The sequence below is a fragment of the Palaemon carinicauda genome, chromosome 30 (genome assembly GCF_036898095.1).
Source record: "Palaemon carinicauda isolate YSFRI2023 chromosome 30, ASM3689809v2, whole genome shotgun sequence".
NCBI classification, from domain to species: Eukaryota; Metazoa; Arthropoda; class Malacostraca; order Decapoda; family Palaemonidae; genus Palaemon; species Palaemon carinicauda.
Window position 1 is genome coordinate 33508213 of NC_090754.1, and position 21291 is coordinate 33529503.

At 44.4% G+C, this 21291-nt stretch overlaps 1 protein-coding gene across 1 annotated transcript in view; it reads left to right on the forward strand.

The window, feature by feature from the left end:
- Positions 1-21291, forward strand: part of LOC137622982 (lysine-specific histone demethylase 1A-like) — a 137651-nt gene that overhangs the window by 39280 nt on the left and 77080 nt on the right. The window contains exons 3-4 of the mRNA XM_068353593.1: positions 619-755; positions 21113-21274. Of these exons, the coding sequence (XP_068209694.1) occupies positions 619-755; positions 21113-21274 (299 nt within the window). The remainder of the gene's footprint in view (positions 1-618; positions 756-21112; positions 21275-21291) is intronic.

Sequence of the window (21291 nt, forward strand, 5' to 3'; positions counted from 1 at the left end):
GATTCAAGAGTGTATGCATATGTTTCTGATTACTTTAGTTCTTTTTTGCACAGAGGGCTGTGTATGGGATATTGAAGACAAGATTGAATTACATATTCTTATAGTAAAGGTTACTGAGATGATATATAGGGAATAAAAAAAAAAACATTGGAAAGCAGACAAAATGAATTTGTTCTGGTAAAGAAGAGGTTAAGGTCAAGTAAGTATGTTTAATTATTAAATGTATTCCATTTGGGATCAGAATATTTTTTTTTCCCATAATGTTCTGAGAGTGAGATTTTATGGCTCAGTTGTGTATTTCAACTATTTTTTAAGTGATTATGGTATAAGCTGTTTGATATTTGTAATTTATTGACTGCAATGTGAAGTGGTTCACTCTCATAGGTACCTAAGATTACTTGCAGTTATGCTGTGCCAGTATGCAATTAGCCGTAAATATTCATGTCTTATCCCTTTTTTATTGTATACATTTAAAAAAAATCCTATTGCCATGGAGATTAATAATTAGGTTGAAATTCAAAAAGGGATTGTTTCTTTGGAAAGATTTGTAGAGTAACATCATCATAAGTAAAAATACAATACAGTAGTTTAATGGTTATATATTTTGTCTCATTTCAGTTGGCTTGGAAGGAGCATCTTTTCAGAGTCGAATGCCATCTGACAAGTTAACCACATTAGAAGGCTCTCTCTTCTCGGACATAGTGAAAAGTCCACCAGCAACTCACACGCTTTTTCTTCACATCAGAAATAGAATAGTAGGTTTTTGGTGATATTTTTTCAAGGGTGCTAATCAAGGTGGTTATTCTGAATTTAAATATCCAGTACAATAATACCTCTTTAAAAGTTTAATTTGTTCTTGCAGCATGCTTGTATTCTAAAACAATTTTTTCTGTAAGAAATAAAGTAAATTCACTGTATTCATTCCAGAAGTCCATAAATACACAGACACTCATTATGAAGGTTTATCAATGGATTTATGGATGAAATTATAATCTTTAACATCAGAAATAAATATAAAATGATAATTGTTCCGTCACTAATACAAACCTTTTCGCTCTATTAGGAAATATAGTTTCGGCAAAGTTGAAAGACTATCCATGAATTTTAGTGAAGTATAATTACCCCACCGCTAGTTAGCAGGGTTTAAGGTTTAGTACCTGCTACTATTCTCACACACACGTTCTATCATCACTTTTGCTTTTGGCTCGGAGTGAGGACATTCCGTCGTCTCTCCCACATTATCAAACTGGCCTTAATGACTTTCTTCGTTCTTGAGTCGTCCTGCATACAGTCTTTCTGCTTGTAAGAGACTCCTGGTATTGATTCTTGGGAGTAAACATCCTCCCAGATGGGGAAGATTGGTAGGTGGCGGAGAGGTGGTCTAAAGTATTCTTTTCCTTCAAAGTTTTCTTCGAAGGTGAAGAAACTTCGACTTTCTTTGCTGTCGGTTTGTAGTTATTTACTGGTAGCGGTGCCGCTGGCTCGCTCACAAACCACTTAGATACCTGCCGTCAGTGAGGATGGGAGTTCTCTTTTACTAGGATATTTGGCAGTTTTCTGATGCATTCTTTCTCTTTTTGCAGCATGTTCACGACTTTAGGTGTGAATATTTTGGACTTTAAGGATGCCTGCAGAAATACGGAAGTATCCTAGAATGTTGCCTAAGACCTACAGCAGTTTTATGAGTGCTTTAGAGATGGATCCTCATCAGTCATGCCCTTCCTGTAGGGGACATTCCCATAGTCAGGCTTCACCTTGTGAGGGGAGTCGGGAGTGGTCATTCTCCCAGTGGGAGAAGTGTGGCAGGAGGAGGAAGTCGAAAATGTATTCATCGTCTTCAAGGTATTCCTCGTCTTCGAGGTCTTCCTCGAAGTCTAAAAGGTCTGGCTTCTTTCTTCCAACCCTGATACGCTTCCTTCTGACTCTTCTCCTTTGGCTTCCACCGGTGGCCAATCGAGCAACAGTTGTGACCCATTGACCTTACGGCAACCCCAGGGGCTAGGGGGCCCTCCTGTTTCCCCAAGTGAAATGGTGGAGCCTCTGTCTTTTCGTAAGTGTGATTACGTTTGCTTTTTCTGTGGCCCCCCTTTGGTATCCAGGGTTCCCTTTCGGAGAAGTTGCAGCAAGCTCTGTCATCAAGACAGCAGCAGGAGGGTCCTTCTTCGCAGGATATTGGCTCAATGGTGTCTCCAGGGAAGTCTCCAGTCATCCCCCTGCTGTCTTTGGAGTCTTCAGAGGGAGATTTGCTTCTCAGGCGTCTTTCCCGAGGGAAAAAATGTTCTTCACCCACCCAGAGGACATCTAAGCAAGTGCCTGACCATCACTCTCCCAGGAGGTCTGCTTCAGAGTGCTCAGTCTCTTCAGTGCGTGCTTGCTGGCTGTTGCACAACCTCTGCTAGATCCCTCCTCTATGGAGGGGGATCGTAGGCTAGCCTCTTGTAGGCAAACCCACTCTTCACCACCTTCGGCGGGATCATGCAAGGACGACTTAACCTCTTCCAGACGCACCTCTTCCAAACGTGCCTCGCCACTGCAGTCCTCAACCACTCGTACCACAATCATGTGAGCCTCAACTACTAGTGAATCTACCAGAAGTGCCTCACACTCCAGATGCACCTCACACTCCAGATGCACCTCACACTCCAGATGCACCTCAGCTTCCAGCGCCTCTCCTGAACATACCTCAACCACCAGACGCGCTTATCCAGAGAGCTATACTTCTGGACACTCCTTACCTCACCATCCCTCAATCTCTAGATGTGCTTCACATGCGGGTTCCACTTCTGGATATGCCATGTCCTTTGGTGCCTCATCTCAACGTGCCTTAACCCGACGCGCCTCGTCCACAAAGTGAACATCTGGTGGGATTCTTCTTTTCAAAGACGCGCTTTGTCTGCATGCTCCTCTTCCAAACATGTATCCGAACAAGCATCACTTAAATGCGCATCTCATGGCCATCATAAGCATTCTCATTCTGAGCGTGCTAGACGAAGCGATTCTGAACTCGCTAGACGTGTCCCCGGAACTCTCACAGCACTTGACTTCTGAACACGCTAAACGCACCGTACATGAACGTGATCTGGAAATTTTTCATCGGAACTTTTGTTGCCCGAGGAAGGTCCCCATCATAGAATCATGCCAACATGACGGAAGTCTTCTAAGTCCGTCAAGTGTCCCTCTCCTAATGCATCCCCACCCCTAGAGCCTAGATCTTTCAGACCAGCTTCAAAATTTTACTCCAGGCATGTCTATCAACATTTGGTTACCATTTATTGGGACACCAGAATACGTAATAGGAAGAAGGTTCAGGACACGCCTCTAAGAGGAGACACTCGTGTTAGGACCCATATTGGGTCTCTCCCTCTGAGAGAGATATCCCTGGTGGATAACTACCATCCTGTTCTGATAGAGTTTGATTCTGACCACTCCCCAACGCCTAAAAAAGAAAGGTGATGGATAACCTGCTCAGACCATGGATGTATCCAAAGAATGCAAGGGTCCATCAAGTCACCTATCTCCCCTAGCGGCAGCATCCTGACGCAAGGAGAGTAAGAACTGTAAGATGGTCAGTAAGTTATCCCATCCCATATCCAAAGATGCAGAAGTGCATCCTTGTCTCGCAAACTAAAAAACCCAGTAAAGATTCCTTTTCTGTTCTTCTTGTGTCTCAGTCATCTGGTAGGTTGGTGGGGAGAGACATCATTATTGATGACGATCTCTCTCGTGACCAATCTAGGACTGTCCCTGAGAGAGATCAAAAGGGACGCTGTATTTTTGTAGTCTTATTACTAATGGTACAGACCTGGAATTTATGATTTTTTAAAAATCTTTTAGGGTTATTTTAAAGATACACAGTGCCGTAATCAGATATCCAAATCACAGAAATAAATTAGATACAACTTTCCGTACATGGAGTGCCTTGTACTGTAGTAAGGAATTATTGTAATACAATACAATAATACCTCACAACATGAAATTAATTTGTTCTGGAGTGGCTTTCGTTTCGTGAAAATTACGTGTTATGAGTCATATTTTACATGTAAATCACCTATTTCATTCCAAAACTTATAAAAACACCACATTAAATTTTGTAATAAAGCTACAGTATAACCACAATGAAATACTGTACAGTCGAATACATTTGAACCATTCACTATACCTAAACTAACTATCAATACCTGTAAGGTAAGTAGTTATTAGAACATAATGCAATAATAAATGGAAAATAATACAGTGCTGTACATATACAAAATATACAGTACCTTATGAACTGTTTTATTAGTTAGCCTTACCATGGAGAGATACATTTTCTATTGTGTAAACAATCCGTTTTCTTCATATTTTTAATGGGTGACTATTTTATTCTTGGCCTGGCTGGCAAATTTTTCTTATGAAATATTTTTTGCAATGCAAGTCATTAAAATCTTTGCATCTCGTTTTGCAGTGTGAAATTTTCGTAAGCAGATTCTTTTGTGAAGAGAGTTATGACTGTATTGTAAACCTAAACACTTACCATAATCATAGTGACATGAAAAAAGTTGGAATGTAATCGTACTGTACTCAGAAAAATTTAAACAATTCCCGGCTATGCAAGTGCAAAACTATGAACCGTGACTTAGACTCGGTAAACAATATGAACCGAGATGATAACTGAAAGAGGTAAAGAAAAATAAGAAAATTTTGAAGCTATGCCGTTAACATGCTGTCATGAAAAAGCCACTAAGTGACTTCCTGCTGCAAGTAAGAAAACCTCAAAGGAAACAACATTTAGAAACAAAAAGATTCGGTATATTATTACGTTAACTCTATCGCTAAGAATAGTGAATAACATAATCCGAAGTTACTTACTCTACGTAACTTAAAGGTTGACTGTACTTGAAGATTTACTCTACTTAACTTTAAGGTTAAAGAGAATCCCTGACTGAAGGCTTCATGTGTCAATGTGTCTGAAGTATTTCAGCACAAGAGGTGCTGTGGCGGATTCAATAAAGCCTTAATCCATAGGTCTTCCTTATGCTCACCAAGTTTGTTCTGGTGCATGTTGATCCAATAACCCTAGTGCAGAGAGAACAATATTTTATTTTTTTTTGTTTTCGTATTGGATTCCTTGTTCTAGCCTTTCACTAGAAAGTTCTTGGATGCCATACAGAACATTAGCCCCAAAAGCATACTTTGTTCCAACACGGAGTACTTACCTCGAACTACTTTCTTAGGAGTACCTGGGATCTCCTCCCATCCGACCAGAGTTTTGTGTAGTTTACCCTACTTCCGTTTTCTGTGAGGGCTAACCTCAGGCGGATTGATACGTGCCTTGAGGCTAAGCCCGGGTCAGGGAGCGTGCTAGCTTGGGTCTCGACCCTCAGTAAGTTCTCTGGTCGCGTCGCGATATCATCTCGACGCTCTCCTTAATCTCAGTGCGACCCTTTGTGTCCCCGACCCCTTTGTGTCCCGCGTGGTCTCCACGTCTAGCCCCAAAAGCATACTGTTTATAAAATTCATTTTGATTGGTGAATGTTTCAGTAACAAGAATTAATTTGGATAATAAGTTTTTATTTTAAGAAAAGACATTGTCTAGTTCAGCTATTACTGTATGGGTTATACGTTCATGCTTGATATAGAGCTCTAACATCTAGGATTGGTTTTATCAACATCAAATATTAGTGTAGATGATTTCGGGTTGTTTGTTATTGAAAAGCATCCATTTATTAGAACAGCTTATTGGAATCTAGATTTAATTTTACAATATTTTAATAACTACTGTTTTGGCCTCTGGATGACATCCTTTTAAATGTCTCACAGTTAAAACTCTTCCATGTTGTTTTAACATCAGGTAAACGTACTATTGAAGAACCTGCTCTTTCCTAAAATAAGTCAGTGTGGTGAGGTAGAAAGGATTTTCTTTTTTATAATTATTATTATTATTACTTGCTAAGCTACAACCCTAGTTGGAAAAGCAGGATGCTACTTATAGCATCCTGCCCAGTGACGAGAAGAAACAAGGAAAAATATAGTATTTTAAGAACAGCAACCACCCCAAAATAAATATTTCCTATATTAACTTTAAAAACTTTAACAAAAAAAGAGGAATGAAAGAAGATAGAATAGAGTGGCCGAGTTTACCGTCAAGCAAGAGAACTCTAACCCAAAACAGGGGAATACCATGGTACAGAGGCTATGGCACTACCCAAGATTAGAGAATAACGGTTTGATTTTGGAGTGTCCTTCTCTTAGAAAAGCTGCCTACCATAGCTAAAGAGTCTCTTCTACCTTTACCAAGAGGGAATTTTCCACTAAACAATTCAGTGCAGTAGTTAACCCCTTGAGAGAAGAAGAATTGTTTGGTACTCTGAGTGTTGTCTGGGTGAATGAGGACAAAGGATGATATGTAAAGAATAGGCCAGACTATTCAGTGTATGTGTAGACAAAGGGAAAATGAACCGTAACCAGAGAGAAGGATCCAATGTTGGTGTTCAGATGTTTAATATATGAATTGGATCTCAGTCAAATGAAGGACCTGAGAGTTAAAGTTCATGATACTAAAAGTGCAATTACTTCTTAATAGCTGTAGAAATCTTTATTTGGAATGAATTTTAACAACAGCTAAGTTGTGTACAGTACTTTGTTGCATGCAAGACTTTCTAGGCATTGGGTTATGTGGTAGCTGGAGTTGATGTAGTCAGTAAAAGATTTTCTTTTATTAACATTTGGGAAAGTTTTTATTCAAGTTATACCGTATTGATTTTCTCTATTGAGAATTTCAAGGTGATGAGTAAGATACTGTATGGTTTTGGAAGTCAATTTTTTTTTTCCGAGAGGAATCATTAAGTTTTTAGATTCCTTGATATAATTTTTAGGGTTTATCTCCTAAGGGTTTTTGATTTTTCAATATTAAACTTACCCGATAATCATGTAGCTGTCAACTCCGTTGCCCGACAGAATTCTATGGAGGGATACGCCAGCTATCACAATACTAGAAGGGGGTGTACTTACCAGCGCCACCTGTGGCCAGGTACTCAAGTACTTCTTGTTGACACCTCCTCAATTATTCCTCTGTCGTGCTTCCGGCAAGACGTTCTGGGATACGCTTATGTTCTTGGAGTATTTTCACGACTTTGGTGAAGTATTTCTCTTTGATTTCGGCTGTCGCTTTACTGGAAACTTCTATATTAGCTTAGTTAGCTTTTGGAATTAATTTGATTAATTATGGTGACGAAGAGAGTATGAACTCTCTTTCACCTTTAAATGGCCGACCCTTCCCTTAGACGGAAGTGTTGGTGTCTAAGAGAGTATAGACTCTCTTTCTTAATTTTGCTTAACAAAAGTTATAGATTTATTTTATATCTCTCCGCCTCTTATAGGCCTCTTCGATTAACTTCCTTTTTTTATAAACTTATTAAAATTAATTTTTATATTTGTTTATATTCGACCTTCCTAATAGTAGGCGGTCTTTTCTTGGTACCGAAGTTAATTAACATTGAGCCCGTCATTTCGGTTTTACCTGTTAACATATTATGCTATTTTAATGTCTTTGAAAGAATTTCTTTGATAGTCTAGTACTGTTTTCAAAGTTGAACTAACGTTTTGTTTTGTCTCTGCAGTTGTTGACGTTCAGAACGTTCAACTTGCACTCTATCGTTACGATAGAGAAAGAATTTTCACGGTTTCACATTGCAGTAAGAGTAACCGTGTCTAGCGTTTTGTTCATTCTTTATTAACTTAATGGTTTTAATCCTAATAAAGGAACTTTTCATTTTGGGAAATATTTCAGTTTTTTCCTTTAACAATAATATGTTTTAACGATATATATGATTGGGCTCTTCTCTCAGGTTCTAAGTCAAGAGAGAGAGAGAGAGAGAGAGAGAGAGATAGAGACGGAGGGAGAAAGAGGAGGATAAACGTTTCATTCAAGCCTGCCAGGCGTACGAGTAACGTTGTTATCGTTTTTGCTCTTCTCCCTAGTCTCTTTAGGGGAAGAAAGTAAACGTTTCTAGAGTGATCTAGTGTTTAGTCTCTTTCCAGCCACTGAATTATTTATCTTTCATTAGATTTTTCTGTTACATTGTAATTCTGTTTTCGCAATTACTAACTTTTGAGAAAGGATAGAATTGCGTGTTTCAGGTACAAACCACTTAAAGTTTCGAGTTCAGTGAAATAAGTGCAAACAGAAAATCAAAGTGATAAGTGATTAGCGCAAAGTGTGTCAGTGTTGTGCGTGAGGGTACTTCTGTGCGCGCCAGTCGTTCTCCCAGTCCGGGACCTCTTGCAAGCTCCCAAGCCCAGGGGAGAAGCAATGTCGAAGGACAAAAGGGTTCAGCAGGCCTTGATCGGCGCACAGAAGTATCCTCGGTGGTTGTGGGCGTGTCTTACCGAGACCGTCACTCCCACCCGCAGACGATTGAGCCCTTATTTTGCTCGTCTGCAGAAGAAATTTAGGGGAGAAAACGCTGGTCTCAGGTCTCAAGACCTCTTAAACATAAAGTCCAGACCTATGCCAGACGTACGAAGTTAGAGTTCAACAACCCGGATGCAGTCATTGGGTTAGCTCTGACTCTCCTCAGTCATCAGTTGAATGCACTCCGCCTAAGAGGAGTAAGGTTCTGCCGCAACAGATCTCTGCTGTTAAGGCTTTACCTCAGCAGACCTTAGTGTCTGCCGACCTCAAGTTGACTCTACTGCAGTCCATGCAGTCACAACTTTCGGTCTTGATGCGTGAGTGTCGGGCTGAGAGTGTTGCGCCTCCGCCTCCGCCTACACTCCCTCCGCCTGCGCTCGCTCCGCCTGCGCTCGCTCCGCCTGATCGCAGTACCACCTGCCAGGCGTACGATGTTGAGCCACGTTCTGAGTTGGCTGTTCCCAGTGGTGCTCAGCCTCCGCCTTCTTTAAGGCAACCTTTACAATGGGATCAGGAGGATTATACCTCTCTTCCTCCGCCTCCACTTGCTGCTCCACCAGTGATGCAACACTCGGTTGAGGTACAACAACCTCTCCCGTCCTTGAGTCAGTCTCCTCAGCTCTCGCTGCAGCGAGCTCAACCCTCCACAAGGCAAGCACCACTACACCTTAGCCTTGCGCCTCAGGAGCCTCAGCTTGCGAGACATTTACCTTGTTCTGCGCAGCCTCTACCTCATCGCGCTCCGCTCACACCACAGGAACAGGAACTTGCTACTCCGCTTCCGCCAACCGCTCAGCAAGCGCAACCCTTGGGTTCAGCCACTCATGCCAGGAGTCAGCCTCCTCCACCCATGCGCCTACCTTCTGCTACTTCCTTTGATCAGCCTTTGCAGACTGAGCCTCAGGTGTTCCCTCAACAGAGTCTTGAAGAGGAAACCACAACTATTGTTGTTCCAGCTCGTTCTGACTCTGCTGTTCAGCATACCTTACCTCCATTTTCAAACCTTATGATAATGGAGGTTATTTGTATTACTTATAAAAATATATTTGTATTCCTTGCAATATATTTTTAACAATATCGCAGAATATGGCAAAAATATGAATCATGAGTTATGAATGTAAGGTAAATATTATGTTGATATTTAAACCCATGCAAGCAGGCATAAAGCACTCTAGCACTGGTCATGGAATTTCTGAGAAATGTTAAACGCCATGCACACGCTCTGCTTACCTTACAGCATGCTCTACATACAGCATGCTCTGCTTACAGCATGCTCTGCATACTACATGCTCTGCATACAGCATGCTCTGCATTCAGCATGCTCTGCATACAACATGCTCTACATACAGCATGCTCTGCATACAGCATGCTCTGCATACAACATGCTCTGCATACAGCATGCTCTGCATTCAGCATGCTCTGCATACAACATGCTCTGCATACAGCATGCTCTGCATTCAGCATGCTCTGCATACAACATGCTCTACATTCAGCATGCTCTGCATACAGCATACTCTGCATACAACATGCTCTGCATACCTTACCGCATGCTTCTCAGTCACACATCTTTGGTTGTTGCCAACTCACTAGACTGTCAAGCAGTTTCATAACGTTGCCTTCTAGTCTGCTGCTTTTGCACCAGTGAACCCTCACTGAGAGAACTTAGCTTTTCTAGGATATGGTCCCTGTAGATGAGAAAGTTCTTTTCTCCCTCCTTCTGATATTCCCTTGAGGACTCTGTCATTTGGAGGGAGCCTTTAGCTGCATAGCCTCCTATGGACTTTTATTTAAGCGTAACATGCTTCCAGGGAAGGTAATGGTTCCACTTCAGTCGCTAATCCCGTCTGTTACCACACCTGCTCCCATAGACCTTGAGCTGTGTTGCAAGACATGCAGTCCAAGCTTAGTCCTTGTTAGAGGATTTTTTGTTTACGGAGTCAATGTGTCACGGGGAAGACGTTCAACAACCAACAGAAGTGACTTGTTGTGACGCAGTGCGGCAACCTCAGCAACCCGATAAGGAGTTGTCTGTACGACCCAGACAGTCTAGACAGATTCGGGTTGTCACTGTACTTCCTCGCTTGCCCATGATTGACAGTTCACAGACTGTGCAGCAGTACCATGATCTTGTGTCCGGCTCCGTCAGACGACTGGCTTTTAAGAGCTCCCACAAGTCGTCGCTGTCTGGAGATTTTCAAATGGACTATGGATCTGACCAAGGAACTGGGCCTCCTGGTCAATTTTGAGGAGTCTCAGCTCGTTCCATCCCAGACCATTGTCTCCTTGGGTATGGATCTTCAGAGTCGAGCTTTTCGGACTTTTCCGTCGGCCCCAAGGATCTTCCAAGCCCTAGAATGCATCCAGAGCATGCTGAGAAGGAACCGATGCTCAGTCAGGTAGTGGATGAGTCTAACAGGGACACTTTCATCGCTGGCCCTGTTCATCGTGTTAGGGAGACTCCACCTCCCCCCCCTTCAGTATCATCTAGCTGCTCACTGGATAAAGGACATGACGCTAGAGACGGTCTCAGTTCCTGTTTCCGAAGAGAGGAGGTCTTCTCTCGCGTGGTGTAAGAACAGCTTTCTTCTCAAGGAAGTCTACCTTTGGCTGTTCAGAAACACGACCGCCGTCTCCTCTCGGACGCATCAGACACGGGCTGGGGTGCGACTTTGGACGGACAAGAATGCTCGGGAACATGGAATCAGGAGCAAAGGACACTTCACATCAATTGCAAGGAGTTGTTGGCGGTTATTCTGGCCTTGATAAACTTCAAGTCCCTCCAGCTTAACAAAGTGGTGGAGGTGGACTCTGACAACACCACAGCCCTGGCTTACATCTTCAAGCAGGGAGGGACTCTTTCGTGGAAGTTGTTCTAGATCGCAAGGGACCTACTCATCTGGTCTAAAGATCGAAAGCTAACTGGTAACGAGGTTCATTCAGGGCGGTATGAATGTCATGGCAGATCACCTCAGACGGAAGGGTCAGGTCATCCCCACAGAGTGGACCCTTCTCAAGAATGTTTGCAACAGACTTTGGGCCCTGTGGGGTCAGCCAACCATAGATCTGTTCACTACCTCGATAACCTAGAGACTCCTGCTGTATTGTTCTCCGATTCCAGACCCAGCAGCAGTTCACGTGGATGCTTTTCTGCTGGATTGGTTCCATCTCGACCTGTATGCATTCCCGCCGTTCAAGATTGTCAACAGGGTACTTCAGAAGTTCTCCTCTCACAAAGGGACACGGCTGACGTTGGTTGGCTCCGCTCTGGTCCGCGAGAGAATGGTTCTTAGAGGTACTGCAATGGCTGGTCGACATTCCCAGGACTCTTTCTCTAGGAGTGAACCTTCTAAGTCTACCTCACGTAAAGAAGGTACACCCAATCCTCCACGCTCTTCGTCTGACTGCCTTCAGACTTTCGAAAGACTCTCAAGAGCTAGGGGCTTTTCGAAGGAGGCAGCCAGAGCGATTGCCAAAGCAAGGAGAACATCCACTCTCAGAATCTATCAGTCTCAAGGGGAAGTCTTCCGTAGCTGGTACAAGACCAATGCAGTTTCCTCAACCAGTACCACTGTAACCCAGATTGCTGACTTCCTGTTATATCTAAGGAAAGTAAGATCCCTTTCAGCTCCTACGATCAAGGGTTACAGAAGTATGTTGGCAGCGGTTTTCCGCCACAGAGGCTTGGATCTTTCCACCAACAAAGATCTACAGGACCTCCCTAGGTCTTTTGAGACCTCAAAGGAACGTCGGTTGTCCACTCCAGGCTGGAATCTAGACGTGGTCCTAAGGTTCCTTATGTCATCGAGATTTGAACCTCTCCAATCAGCCTCTTTTTAGGACCTCACATTAAAAACTCTTTTCCTCGTGTGCTTGACAACAGCTAAAAGAGTAAGTGAGATCCACGCCTTCAGCAGGATCATTGTTTTCACATCTGAAACGGCTACATGTTCCTTGCAGCTCGGTTTTTGCTAAACGAGCTTCCTTCACGTCCTTGGCCTAAGTCGTTCGAGATCCCAAGCCTGTCCAACTTGGTGAGGAATGATCTGAAGAGAGTACTTTGCCCAGTTAGAGCTCTTAGGTACTATCTAAAAAGGTCTTAACCTTTACAAGGACAATCAGAAGCCTTATAGTGTGCTATCAAGAAACCTTCTTTTCCAAGTTCTAAGAACTCAGTTTCTTACTATTCAGGCTTCTGATTAGAGAAACACATTCTCATCTGAAGGAAGAAGACCTTGCTTTGCTGAAGGTAAGGACACATGAAGTGGGAGCTGTGGCTACTTCAGTGGCCTTCAAACAGAACCATTCTCTGCAGAGTGTTATGGATGCAACCTATTGGAGAAGCAAGTCAGTGTTCGCATCATTCTATCTCAAAGATGTCCAGTCTCTTTACGAGTACTGCTACACCCTGGGACCATTCGTGGCAACGAATGCAGTAGTAGGCGAGGGCTCAGCCACTACATTCCCATAATCCCATAACCTTTTAACCTTTCTCTTGAATACTTTTTATGGGTTGTACGGTCGGCTAAGAAGCCTTCCACATCCTTGTTGATTTGGCGGGTGGTCAATTCTTTCTTGAGAAGCGCCGAGGTTAAAGGTTGTGATGAGGTCCTTTAGTATGGGTTGCAGCCCTGTATACTTTAGCACCTTTGAGTTGATTCAGCCTCCCAAGAGGAACGCTGCGCTCAGTAAGGAAGACGATCTTATTAAAGGCAGAGTAACGGTTCAAGTCGACTTCCTTACCAGGTACTTATTATTTCATTGTTATTGTGGATAACTGATTATATGAAATACGGGATACTTAGCTATCCTTTAGTCTTGTACACTGGTTTTTCACCCACCCCCCTGGGTGTGAATCAGCTACATGATTATCGGGTAAGTTTAATATTGAAAAATGTTATTTTTATTAGTAAAATAAATTTTTGAATATACTTACCCGATAATCATGATTTAATCGACCCTCCCTTCCTCCCCATAGAGAACCAGTGGACCGAGGAATAATTGAGGAGGTGTCAACAAGAAGTACTTGAGTACCTGGCCACAGGTGGCGCTGGTAAGTACACCCCCTTCTAGTATTGTGATAGCTGGCGTATCCCTCCATAGAATTCTGTCGGGCAACGGAGTTGACAGCTACATGATTATCGGGTAAGTATATTCAAAAATTTATTTTACTAATAAATATAACATTTTTATAATTTGCAATCTAGAAGTATGAGTTATTACTCTTTATTAGTTTATGGTAAATTACCTTTTAAGTAGTTTTAAAATACTATTTTCAATATTAAACTTACCCGATAATCATGTAGCTGTCAACTCCGTTGCCCGACAGAATTCTATGGAGGGATACGCCAGCTATCACAATACTAGAAGGGGGTGTACTTACCAGCGCCACCTGTGGCCAGGTACTCAAGTACTTCTTGTTGACACCTCCTCAATTATTCCTCTGTCGTGCTTCCGGCAAGACGTTCTGGGATATGCTTATGATCTTCGAGTTTGTTCACGGCTAATTGGTGAAGTATTCTCTCAGATTTCGGCTGTCGCTTTACTGGAAACCTTCTTATATTAGCTAGATAGCTTTTATATAGTCCTGATATACGGTTAACGATCTTTTGCTTGATTTTGGAAACCCCTTTGGCTAACTCTTTGGATTCAAGATGTCTGACATTTCGCAAGCCCCCTCCCATAGACGATGTAGGTCTTGCAATAGGCGTATTCCGAAGGCCTCGGTAGATCCTCACACCGCTTGTTCTGACTGTAGGGACAGACCCTGTCAGTTAGAAAATCGATGTGAGGAATGCGCCGGACTTTCGGAACTGGAATTTGTCCGTCTTTTAAAATATTCAACTAAGTTAGAGAGAGGTAGTTAGGAGGAGTTCTTCTCACTCTTCACTGTTTTCCTCACCTCATGATCCCCTACCTTTTCCTACCCCTGTAGTGGCTACCCCCGAACCTACTGTTTGCCCTCCGCCTGATATGTCTGTTGTTTTGCGTGCTATTCAGGCCTTAGGCGATAAAGTAGAGTCGGTGGTAAGTGACCATAAGTCTCTGATGGCCGAAGTTAAGGAACTTAAGGTCAAGAGTGCAGTGGGTGGAATTAGTGCCAGTGCTGTGACGAGTGCTAGTGTCAGTGCAGTGCCAAGTGCTAGTGTCAGTGCCAGTGTGGTGCGTGAGGATACTTCTGTGCGAGCCAGTCGTCCTCCCAGTCCGGGACCTCTTGCAAGCTCCCAAGCCCAGGGGAGAAGCAATGTCGAAGGGCATAAGGGTTCGGCAGGCCTTGTTAGGCGCACAGAAGTATCCTCGGTGGTTGCGGGCGTGTCTTCCAAAGACCGTCACTCCCACCTGCAGACGATTGAGCCCGTCTTTTTCTCGTCCGCTGATCATCTGTCAGGGAAGAAACGTTGGTCTCAGGTCTCGAGACCACTTAAACGCAGAGTCCAGTCCGCGAGTGCTCAGCCAGGTTGCAGTCATTGGCTCAGCTCTGACTCGCCGCAGTCATCTGTCAACTGCACTCCGCCCAAGAGGAGTAAGGTTCTGCCACAACAGAGCTCGACTGTTAAGGCTTTACCTCAGCCTACTGTAGTTTCTGCCGACCCTAAGTGGACTCTACTACAGTCCATGCAAGCACAGCTTTCGGACTTGATGCGTGAGTGTCGGGCTGAGAGTGTTGCGCCTCCGCCTCCGCCTACACTCGCTCCGCCTGCGTTCGCTCCGCCTACGCTCGCTCCGCCTGCGCTTGCTCCGCCTGATCGCAGTACCACCTGCCAGGCGTACGATGTTGAGCCACAGTCTGAGTTTGCTGTTCCCAGTGGTGTTCAGCCTCCGCCTTCTTTAAGGCAACCTTTGCTATGGGATCAGGAGGATTATACCTCTCTTCCTCCGCCTCCCCTTGCTGCTCCACCAGTGGTGCAACTCTCGGCTGAGGTACAACAACCTCTCCCGTGCATGAGTCAGTCTCCTCAGCTCTCGCTGCAGCGAGCTCAACCATCCACAAGGCAAGCTCCACTACACCTTGGCCTTGCGCCTCAGGAGCCTCAGCTTGCGAGACATTTACCTTGTTCTGCGCAACCTCCACCTCATCACGCTTCGCTCACACCACAGGAACAGGAACTTGCTACTCCGCTTCCACCAACCGCTCAGCAAGCGCAACTCTTGGGTTCAACCTCTCATGCTAGGAGTCAGCCTCCTCCACCCATGCGCCTTCCTTCTGCTTTGTCTGTTATTCAGCCTTTGCAGTCTGAGCCTCAGGTTCTCCCTCAACAGTTACTTGAAGAGGAAACCACTAATATTGTTCCTACTCGTTCTGACTCTGCTGTTCAGCATTCTTGTCCAATATCTTCGCTACACTCTGGTGATGAGGCGTCTGATGATGAGGAGGCACACCTGGATCCCTCGTCAGACGTGGATGAATCCAAGCCTTCTCCACAGTCTATTGACTTTCGTAAGGTCTTGGCTCTGCTTAGGGAGGTTTACCCAGACCACTTTGTCTCTGCTATTCCCCGCTCTCCGCCATCTGAGTTTTCGCTGGGCGTACAACAAGCTAAGTCCTCCTATACTAAGCTAGTCCTAGCAAGGTCCTCTAAGAGAGCATTAAGGATCTTAGGGGAGTGGCTGCAGACTAAGCAACACCTTGGCAAAACTTCTTTCATGTTCCCGCCGACTAAGCTCACTTCGAAAGCGAGCGTTTGGTATGCCACAGGAGAAGCACCAGGCTTGGGAGTACCTGCCTCTGCCCAGGCTGACTTCTCAAGTCTGGTAGACTCGCCTCGGAGAACTGCAATGAGGCGTTCTAAGGTTTGCTGGACCTTCTCAGACCTGGATCACTTACTGAAAGGACTGTTTAGAGCATTTGAGATGTTCAACTTTCTTGACTGGTGCCTGGGGGCCCTCAGCAAGAAGACCTCTCCTGCGGACAAGGATTCTGCCATGCTATTAATGTCCTGCATGGATAAGGCCATTAGGGATGGATCGGGTGAGCTTGCGTCGATGTTTGTATCAGGGGTTTTGAAGAAAAGGGAACAGCTGTGTACCTTCCTTTCCTCCAGCATTACACCTTGCCAAAGGTCACAACTCCTTTTTGCTCCGCTCTCGAAGTTCCTCTTCCCCGAAGAGCTGGTTAAGGACTTGTCTGCTGCCCTGATACAAAAGGACACACACGATCTTGTAGCCTCATCGGCTCGTAAGTCTAAGGTTGCTACCTCAGTCCCCAAGACTTATCGCTCCCCAGTGGTTGATACCCCTGCTACGAGGTTCATACCGCCCTTTCGTGGTAGAGCCCCCAGCCGAGGAAGCTCCCGTCCAGACTCTTACAGGAGCAAGTCCAGGAAAGGCTGCAGGACATCTAAGGGAAAAAAACTGACTCTCCGCATCTCCAGACAGCAGTAGGAGCCAGACTCAAGATCTTCTGGCGAGCCTGGGAGAAGAGAGGTGCAGACGCCCAGTCTGTCAGTTGGCTGAGGAACGGTTACAGGATTCCATTCTGCCTCAAACCACCTCTGACCACATCGCCCATCAACCTCTCTCCCAACTACAAAGAAGAGGACAAGAGGCTAGCATTGCACCAGGAGGTGTCGCTACTTGTACAGAAGAAGGCAGTGGTTATAGTCCGGGACCATCAATCCCCGGGCTTCTACAACCGTCTCTTTCTTGTGGCCAAGAAGACAGGGGGTTGGAGACCGGTGCTGGACGTCAGCGCGCTCAACGCGTATGTCACCAAGCAGACGTTCACGATGGAGACGACGAAGTCGGTCTTAGCAGCGGTCAGGCAGGAGGACTGGATGGTCTCGTTGGACTTGAAAGATGCCTACTTTCACGTTCCTATTCATCCAGACTCCCAACCTTTCCTGAGATTCGTTTTCGGAAAGGTTGTCTACCAATTCCAAGCCCTGTGTTTTGGCCTAAGCACAGCTCCTATGGTCTTTACTCATCTGATGAGGAATATAGCAAAATTCCTACACTTATCGGACATCAGAGCCTCCCTCTACTTAGACGACTGGCTGTTGAGAGCCTCCACGAGTCGTCGCTGTCTGGAGAATCTCAATTGGACTTTAGACTTAATCAGAGAACTGGGTCTATTAGTCAACATAGAAAAGTCTCAACTCATTCCCTCCCAATCCATTGTGTACCTGGGAATGGAGATTCGGAGTCAGGATTTTCGGGCTTTGCCATCGGCCCCCAGGATAAGCCAAGCCCTAGAGTGCATCATGAGCATGCTGAAGAGGAGCAGTTGCTCGGTAAGACAGTGGATGAGTCTCACAGGGACCCTTTCATCACTGGCCCTGTTCGTCGAGCTAGGGAGACTCCACCTCCGCCCTCTTCAATTCCATCTTGCAGCTCATTGGGACAAGGGTTCGACTCTCGAAGCAGTCTCTATCCCAATCACCCAAGAGATGAAGACCACTCTCCTGTGGTGGAAGCACAACCTCCTTCTCAGGGAGGGTCTATCGTTGGCTATTCAGACCCCCAATCTTCATCTCTTCTCAGATGCATCGGACTCGGGCTGGGGTGCGACCTTGAACGGACGGGAATGCTCGGGAACGTGGAACGAAGAACAGGGATTACTCCACATCAACTGCAAGGAGCTACTAGCAGTTCATTTAGCCCTGTTGAACTTCAAGTCCCTCCTGCTAGGCAAAGTGGTGGAGGTGAACTCAGACAATACCACAGCCTTGGCTTACATCTCCAAGCAAGGAGGGACCCATTCGAGGAGCCTATACGAGATCGCAAGGGACCTCCTCATTTGGTCAAGAGGTCTAAACCTCACTCTGGTCACGAGGTTCATTCAGGGCGATATGAACGTCTCGGCAGATCGCCTAAGCAGAAGGAATCAGGTCATTCCCACGGAATGGACCCTCCACAAGAGTGTGTGCAACAGACTTTGGACCTTGTGGGGTCAACCTACCATAGATCTGTTTGCCACCTCCATAACCAAGAGACTTCCGCTGTACTGTTCCCCTGTTCCAGACCCTGCAGCAGTTCATGTGGATGCTTTTCTACTGAACTGGTCCCATCTCGACCTGTACGCATTCCCACCGTTCAAGATAATAAACAAAGTTCTGCAGAAATTTCATCTCGCACGAAGGGACACGGCTGACGCTGGTTGCTCCCCTTTGGCCTGCAAGAGAATGGTTCACAGAGGTACTTCAATGGCTAGTCGACATCCCCAGGACTCTACCTCTAAGAGTGGACCTTCTACGTCAACCTCATGTAGACAGGTTGCACCCAAACCTCCTCGCTCTTCGGCTGACTGCCTTCAGACTGTCGAAAGATTCGCTAGAGCTAGAGGCTTTTCGAAGGAGGCAGCCAGTGCGATTGCCAGAGCGAGAAGGGTTTCCACTCGTAGAGTCTACCAGTCTAAGTGGGAGGTCTTCCGAAGCTGGTGTAGAGCCAATTCAATATCCTCTACCAATACCTCTGTGACCCAAATAGCTGACTTCCTTCTACATCTTAGGAATGAGAGATCCCTTTCAGCCCCTACGATTAAAGGGTATAGGAGTATGTTGGCTTCAGTTCTCCGCCACAGAGGTTTGGACCTTTCTTCCAACAAGGACCTTCAAGACATTCTTAAGTCTTTTGAGACGTCTAAAGAGCGTCGTCTTTCCACTCCAGGCTGGAACCTAGACGTAGTCTTAAGGTTCCTTATGTCACCTAGGTTCGAACCTCTCCAGTCAGCTTCCTTCAAGGACCTTACCCTCAAGACTCTTTTTCTCGTCTGCCTTGCAACAGCTAAGAGAGTCAGTGAGGTTCATGCCTTCAGCAAGAACATTGGTTTCACGACCGAATCTGCAACATGTTCTTTTCAGCTCGGATTCCTAGCAAAGAACGAACTTCCTTCACGTCCTTGGCCTAGATTGTTTGAAATACCTAGCCTCTCCAACATGGTAGGTAACGAACTAGAGAGAGTTCTTTGCCCTGTCAGAGCTCTCAAATTTTATCTTAAGAGGTCTAAACCTCTTCGAGGACAGTCAGAAGCCTTATGGTGTGCCATCAAGAAACCTTCGAGGCCCATGTCCAAGAATGGGGTTTCATATTATATAAGGCTTCTGATTAGAGAAGCCCACTCTCACTTAAAGGAGGAAGACCTTGCATTGCTGAAGGTAAGGACCCACGAAGTAAGAGCCGTAGCTACTTCGATGGCCTTTAATAAAAACCGTTCTCTGCAGAGCATAATGGATGCAACCTATTGGAGGAGCAAGTCAGTGTTTGCATCATTTTATCTTAAAGATGTCCAGTCTCTTTACGAGAACTGCTACACCCTGGGACCATTCGTAGCAGCGAGTGCAGTAGTAGGTGAGAGCTCAGCCACTACATTCCCTTAATCCCATAACCTTTTTTAACCTTTCTCTTGAATGCTTTTATTGTTGTTTTTATGGTTGTTACGGTAGGCTAAGAAGCCTTCCGCATCCTTTTGATTTGGCGGGTGGTCTATTCATTCTTGAGAAGCGCCTGGGTTAGAGGTTTTGTAGAGGTCCTTTAGTAGGGGTTGCAACCCCATATACTTTGGCACCTTTGGGTTGATTCAGCCTCCAAGAGGAACGCTGCGCTCAGTAAGGAAGACGAACTTAAAAAAGAGGCAGAGTAACGGTTCAATTCGACTTCCTTACCAGGTACTTATTATTTCATTGTTATTTGAGATAACTGTTATATGAAATATGGGATACTTAGCTATCCTTTAATCTTGTACACTGGTTTTCACCCACCCCCCTGGGTGTGAATCAGCTACATGATTATCGGGTAAGTTTAATATTGAAAAATGTTATTTTTATTAGTAAAATAAATTTTTGAATATACTTACCCGATAATCATGATTTAATCGACCCTCCCTTCCTCCCCATAGAGAACCAGTGGACCGAGGAATAATTGAGGAGGTGTCAACAAGAAGTACTTGAGTACCTGGCCACAGGTGGCGCTGGTAAGTACACCCCCTTCTAGTATTGTGATAGCTGGCGTATCCCTCCATAGAATTCTGTCGGGCAACGGAGTTGACAGCTACATGATTATCGGGTAAGTATATTCAAAAATTTATTTTACTAATAAAAATAACATATTTCAAATATTGTACTAAAGTAGAATGGGGTTTTACATTTCCAGATTTTTTCCTTCACTTTTCTACCATCTCGATGTGGGATTTAACAATATGAATGTCGGGATAGGTTCATGGAAATAAATAGAATTTTAGTGGTAAAATTTATTAGTTCTATATTCACCTAGCATTTATGTATATTCCCCTCCCCTGCTGCCCCTCAGACTATTGATGTCAAGAGAATGTTAAACTAGTTTCAACTTCAGAAGAAAGGCAAAGGATTATTATCTATTCATGGGGCACTGTTGCCATACACTACCATATGATTCCAATACAGGTACTGTACAACAATTGAGTGGTAGGGTAATTACTGGGAAAGAAAATGGAAAGTTTTTAGTTTAAGGTTAGGTATTGACATTTAACCAGCTTCGATAGAGAAGTAACAAACGTCAGATTAGTTTGAAAATAATTTTATAGTTGAAATTCCGTTATTTATTACTGAAGGCTTACCCTTCTTTTAGTGTGTAATCTACAGGTACAATTGGCTAGTTTGAACTATGAAAAAAGTGAACTTGAACAACCTATTGGAATTTAGGTTAATTGTAAGTAGCTATGTGTATGTATTTTATATGGGTCAATGATAGATGTGAAGTTCCCTTTTACATTTTATAATATAATTTTTTTCTTTTAAATTTCTTTTGCAGCTCCAAATGTGGTTGGAATCTGCCTTACAGGAACTAACTTATGAGGGTGTTATGGCCAATTTGGAAAGCCCCTTTAATTCTGAAGGTGTCCTCTGTGCTCGCATTCATGCTTATTTGGAACGTCATGGTTATATTAACTTTGGTATTTTTAAAAGACTAAAGGTAAGTTTTACAAATAT